This window comes from Mytilus californianus, unplaced genomic scaffold (assembly GCF_021869535.1).
Source record: "Mytilus californianus isolate M0D057914Y unplaced genomic scaffold, xbMytCali1.0.p SCAF_11, whole genome shotgun sequence".
Classification (NCBI taxonomy): Eukaryota; Metazoa; Mollusca; class Bivalvia; order Mytilida; family Mytilidae; genus Mytilus; species Mytilus californianus.
The window spans coordinates 44232058-44238796 of NW_026262593.1; the positions used below are offsets into that span (position 1 = coordinate 44232058).

The 6739-nt window shown below is 32.6% G+C and overlaps 1 protein-coding gene across 1 annotated transcript; it reads left to right on the forward strand.

Annotated features, from left to right (window-relative positions):
• The first annotated feature begins 536 nt into the window (after positions 1 to 536).
• On the forward strand, positions 537 to 2889 carry LOC127720148 (uncharacterized). Its single transcript, XM_052226614.1, has 2 exons — positions 537 to 590; positions 1084 to 2889. The coding sequence occupies exons 1-2, from the start codon at positions 574 to 576 to the stop codon at positions 2807 to 2809; spliced, it is 1743 nt and encodes a 580-aa protein (XP_052082574.1). The 5' UTR covers positions 537 to 573; the 3' UTR covers positions 2810 to 2889.
• Positions 2890 to 6739: the final 3850 nt, after the last annotated feature.

Sequence of the window (6739 nt, forward strand, 5' to 3'; positions counted from 1 at the left end):
GTTCGTCTTATTGTTTGCTGGCTTGATTTTTCCTATTGTTTGCTAGTTCGATATTTCTCGTTGTTTGTAAGCTTGATTATTCTTAATGTTTGCTAGCTTGATATTTTGTATTGTTTGCTAGCTTGATATTTTGTATTGTTTGCTAGCTTGATATTTTGTATTGTTTGCTAGCTTGATATTTTCTATTTTTTGTCAGCTTGATTTTTCCTATTGTTTGCTTGTTCGATTTTTATTATTTTTGCTACCTTGATTCTTCGTATTGTTTGCTAGTTGGAGTCTGTTAAATGAACGTTTAAAGGACAATTTTTGTATCTGTATTACAAAAGCTAACAATAGTCGCTCGAACTAAATAATGCTGTTATTGTTTCCACTGCTAAGCATTTTAATTTTAGTTTTAAATATGCTGTGAATTTTTATTTTGTAACTCCTTAAGATCATAAAGATACCTCAAATCCATTAAACTTGAAGTTAATGATTTTATACATGCATGTAGTATTTATCATCCCATTCATGGATGTGACTGTGATAGTTAGTCATATTTGTCCTCAGGTACAACGGATGACAAAGGATTGAATGGATGCACCAACAAGGTAAATATTCGTTTTATGAATTTTCTCCCACAGTATAAAGATCAGAATAAATTCATTCATGTAATTTCGATGTGAGATGAGTAGATTTTAATAAGGATTTTGTCTATTTGTTTAAATATTCAAAATTGTCCAATCCCCCAGTTTAATTTAAGCATGGATTTTCTAGTGACAGGACAACATGCAGTGACTCTACATTCATAAATGCCTGGTTGGTCTAATGAGACGTTAAATGTCTTATGTATAATCACCATTTACATTCCTTTATTCTTATGAACCCTCAATAGTTTGTCAAGTGTCCAGAGCGACTCGTATCCTTCATATGTATGAAATGCATTTTGAAAGGCGTCATTTTTAAACGTGACCCATATGATTTAGTATAACAGATTTTTTTATAATTAGATTTAAGAATGCTCAACTTGTTTGTCTCTTATACTAGTAGTATCCAATTTGTAGCCCTATCAGTTTATTTTTTTTCCTTTTTTTTTTATAACAGATCACTTATTGAAATGGATAAAGAAAACAAAATTTCAAATTTTTCATCAGACATCAGATGTAGTCCATGTTTATTTGAAGGGAAAACAAACCATGCAATCAAGTGGTGTAAAGAATGTCAAGAAGGTCTCTGTAAGGATTGTTTAGATAATCATAGAGCACTTGTTTCCGCAAAGAAACATAAAGTGATTCCAATCCAAGAGTACGTTTTAACCTTAACCCATATATCACCATCAGAGGTAAATACGAACTGTGCCGACCATGGACGGAAGTTAGAATTGTTTTGTCCAGCTCACGATGAACCGGTTTGTACTATATGCATTCCTGAAAAACATCGGCATTGCGAGAATTTCATTCCTATCAAGGAAATAGCAGAACACTGGAAGCGTTCAGAAGCTTTCCAGGACATTAAGAACAGCTTGTCAGACACAAAGCATAACATTGACAATATAATAAGTACCTGTTTGGAAAATAAAACCTCTTTGACTTTGGGCAAGGCTTCAAAACAACAAGACATGAAAGCCTTGCGTCGTAGGGTTAATGAATATCTAGATGGACTAGAGATTAAAATGCTACAGAACATGGAAGAAAGATACAAAGATTGTATTAAGGAAATAAATAGTTCACTTACAGATATAGAACACTACAAAACAGATATTTTAAAACTTAACAGTGAAATCGATCGTATGAAAAATTTAACATCAAAGGAAAAATGTTTTCTCGGAACACGGAACATTGAAAAAAAGATTATAAAATTAAAGAGAAATTTAGAAAATCGGATGGATGACATGAGAAAATTTGAAATATCATTGTCATTTGACCCTATTTTTGCATCATTAAGAACAATGACTGCATCGTTGGGGACAGTGCAATTTGAAAAACTCCCGATGTCGGTGGAAATGCGAGATTGTAAGCATCGACAGGCCCAAATTCCAATTCCAAGACCACATTCGACGCAGGCAAACACTATTTTATCCCAAAAACAAAAAATAGAAGTTCTACCAAATATGCAAAATCATCTTGTAACAGGTTGTTTAATACTTCCAAATGATTTATACTTGTTTGTCCATCGGAATGGAAACTACCTCGTTATACAAGATAAAACTGGAAACGTAAATAGTACAGTTAGTATTTCTGGTAGTCCGTATGATGTAGCTATACTTGAGGATAAACACATGGTCATTTCATATGGATCTTTAGCTTATATTGAGGTTGTTGATCTTTCTAATGACCAGCTGACAAAACGAATGCCTGTTAATGGACATTGTTCTGGTATCTGTTGTTTTCGCGGAATTATTTATGTTGCTGTACGACAAAAAGGTATATGTACTTTATCTATGGGTAAAAATGTCAACATTCTGATCAGATGCATCACCTTTGATGTTGGGTATGTGGCTGCTTCAAGCGAAAAACTGGTATATACCGACAGTAAACATAGATCAGTCCATTGTCATGATCTTCTTGGAGTAGAGTTATGGAATATAATGCTTAATGACATGCAATGTCCTCGTGGTGTTCAAATTGATATAAGGGGTAACATATTGTTCTGTGACAGTAAATCAAATAATGTAACACGTGTGCTCTCGGACGGAACAAAAAGACAAATTCTACTCGAAACATCTTCTGACTTAAAAGAACCATTCGGATTACACCTTGACGAAAGCAGAACACATCTTTTAATTTGCAACTTGTCTGACGGGCGTGCATTTTCGTTTAATGTGAAGTGAAATACTCTGTTTAACTCATCATAAGTCATATTTTTGGTTTAGATTTGTGCCATGAAATTAAAAGTTGGGTACGAAATGCATCAAACACATTTTTATTAGATTTCCAAAATGAAGACAACCCACTGAAGTCTTAATTCTTAAAAATAATGAAGTAGATCCCGACATTTGCTGTACATGTAAAGGCTCATCAAATATCTGTTTTTTAGCCTTGGTAGTTTTATGTCTCATTGACGTTTTGTATTCTACATGCAAGTTGCATACTACACATGTTATGAAATTAAAAGTAAAATCGAAATGCATCAAACACATTTTTATTAGACTTCCAAAATGAAGACAATTCTCTAATGTCTTAATTGTTGTCTATTCAAGAACATTGTTTGTTGCATTAGCCATTGGTCGTCTATTCAATGTTGAATTGATTCTACACTTGAAAAACAAAATGCAGGATGAAGTAGATCCCGTCCGAAAGTCTTTAAATGTTTTTTTTTTAGTCTTGGTAGTTTTCTGTCTCATTGACGTTGACCCCGACCAAACTCCATTTACATTGTATTCTCGATGATTAAGTTGCATACTACACATGTATACATTTGGTTTGTTAACAACATTCAGTACCGGTAGCATATTTCCTGAACTCACTGGTTATGGACGTTTTGTCACTGACTAACATCATTCGCCAAGAAGTAAGTTCACAATAAATTAATTTATATCTAGAATTACAGTCCTCTATTAACGATATTTTAAGACTCTGTTCCACAAATCAGATCTTGAAAATATTAAGTATTTAAAGTCTACGGCAATCTGATCTGATTGTCTGACTTAAAACGCATTAGAGTTATCGCACTTATGTCGTTTTTTTTCTAATTTATGGCGGCTTTTTTTATGCAGTGTCATAAGAAAGTAAATGTAAAACAACAACATTAGCGGTACTAATTTTACAACACCAAATGCGCGTTCCTACAAAAATTGTATCTTCCGGCCAATTTATTTGAAATAGCTGAAATTTATATAAACATTGAAGAGATGATTAAACCAAAAAAGGACCTAAAGTCAAGTAGTAGCTATCAATTTCTAGATTTTTGTCACGATATGAAACAAGCCTAGCTGTATCCAATATTCAATCTTTTTATTTATCCAAATTCATCTTTGGTTGATATTTTTACAACAGTTTTGCCACATTTCTTCTAATTTTATTGTATTATGAAAAAAAAAAATTCGAATCTGGTTTGTGCTATTCAAAGTAATTGTACAAATGTTATGACTTTAAAACAAATACATGGATTTTTATTAAGTTTTATCGAAACCATCATTCGTATTTTGGTGTTGTGTTTGCAATATATTTTATATTGTGTATAGCGGAGATCGGGAATAGGTTCTCATATCTATATTTTAAGGCATCACTAAATCTTCTTCATCTTTATATTTGTCAGTTCTCTTTTCAACGGATCGCTGATCGACAACATAACTATATACTATTACTTGGAGATAAAACTTATGCTTCAAAAACATATTACTCAAATATACCAAACGTTTATTAAATGGGGATTGCCTTACTGTGAAAACATATAAAAAGTTTGTTTGTTCACATTGAATAAGTATTTTATCTTTGAAAGTCCATGTTAAATGTAATGTTGTGCTCCGTAAAACACTAAATATATGTACAGGAAAATTCAATTAACAGCTAATCGTAAGCAATGATATTTATTTGCGAGATGTATAAATTCGCAGTCACGTCTGGTCAGACTGGGAACGTTTTATCTGATGTCTCGTGTAGAGAGAGTGCCACGCTCTCTGCACGTTAAAGACCCTTGCAACAACTTTTTGAGGGGTCCATAGATGGTCTATTGCAGGGCTAAATTCCTGCCCATTTACAAACACACCCGCATTATCCAGTGGTCTTCCAAATTTTCCGCTCTTCATCTTGGTCGACCCATATTGCAAAAATTCCTATTGTATTAGTTGCTTAAAATTTTTCTTGTCTTGTTCATGCATGCAAAATTTCTCACTGGGCGTTAAACAAACAACAAATAATCAATATCAATTGTTATTTTATATTTTTCCTAAGTATGATTGAAATATTTGTCACTGTACGTAAAGCGTCAACAGTAAACCGTGTAGTATCGCTTAATTAAATTAACCAAGATATGAGAATAGGGGAATAACATGGATGTTTTAATTAGCGAACAAAAGATGGTGTAATTTCTGTTAAAAGGTGTTTCTTTTTTTACTTTTTTTTTGGGGGGGGGGGGGGTGGTATTTTCGTTGTTTTTTGCTTGTTTGTTTATTGTTATTTGTTTTGTGTGTTTGGTTTTTTTTTACAAAAGTAAGGTAAGAACGAAATACAAGTTGTAAGACTTGAAACAATTCTAACGTATGGATTAACTTGTTTGTATTGAGTAAAATGTCAGCAAATCCCCATTACAATAACAATCTCCATATTTATGTTTTCTTCTGTATGGAATCGAATTGTTATTCTAAAAAGAACAACGACCTTTTCGTTTAATTTTACTAGTCTTTGTTGACCGGTTTTCCCATTTTTGGAGTAAGGGGAGTTTGTTTATTCAAATTATCATTTTGCGAAATTTTTATTTTCTCTCTGAGTAAAATGGAATGTTTGATGTATACTCTTTTGAATCTTCGGGGAATATATTCTACTATTGGGGCTGTTTTTAAGGTTTTATATTTTGGTAAATTGATTCATCCTACTATTTTGTAACACATTTTCGCTAGTTAATTCTATTGTTTGCTTTTTAGCTGCATTCTTCCAATTGTTTGCTAGCTTGATTTTTCATTTTATTTGCTAGCTTGATTCTTCTTATTGTTTGCTAGCTTGATTCTTCTTATTGTTTGCTAGCTAGGTTCTTTCTATTTTTTGCTAGCTCGATTCTTCTTATTGGTTTCTGGCTCAATTCGTCCTATTGTTTGCTAGCACGATTCTTCCTATTGTTTGTAAGCTCGATTCTTCCTATTGTTTTCCAGCTTGATTTTTTGTTGTTGTTTGCTAGCTTGAGTCTTCCTATTGTTTGCTAGCTTGAGTCTTTCTATTGTTTGCTAGTTTGAGTGTTCATATTGTTTGCTAACTCGATTCTTCCTATTGTTTGCTAACTTGACCTTTCTTTTTGTTTGCTAGTTTGAGTTTTCTTATTTTTTGCTAGCTCGATTCTTCCTATTGTTTACTAGTATGAATTACCCTATTGTTTGCTATCTTGAATCTTATTATTATAAAACAAATTGCTAGCTTGATTCTTCTTATTTGTTGCTTGTTTGAATCTACTTACTGTTTGCGGGTTAAGTCTGTTAAATGAAAAAAGGACATTATTTGTATCGTTATTATTTAGTCGTTCGAACTAGATAATGATGTTGTTGTTTCCAACGCTAGGCATTTCAATGTTAGCTTAAAAGATGCTATGCATTTTTATTTTGTAACTCCTTCAGATTATAAAAAAATACCCCCAAAGCCTATAAACTTGCAGTAACGATTTTATATATTTATCATCCCATTCATGGATTTGACTGTGTTAAATTAGTCATATTTGTCCTAAGGTACAACGGGTAACAAAGGATTGAAGGGATGCACCAACAAGGTAAGTATTCGTTTTATGAATTTTCTCGCACAGTATAAAGAGTAAAATAAATGTATGCATGTAATTTCCATGCGAGATGGGGAGATTTTAATAAGGGTTTTTTCCTATTTTTTTGGCATATTAAAATTACCCAATTTCTCACTTTTATTTAGACACTGGTTTTCTCGAGACAGGACAGCATGCAGTGGCTCTACATTTATAAATGTTTGGTTTGGCTAATGATACTTTTAAAGTCTTGTGTATAATCAACCTTTAACTTCCCTTTATTTCAATGAACCTTCAGTGCTTTTCAAGTGTTCAAAGCGACTCATATCCTACACATGTGAAATGCTATTTGAAACGCGTCATT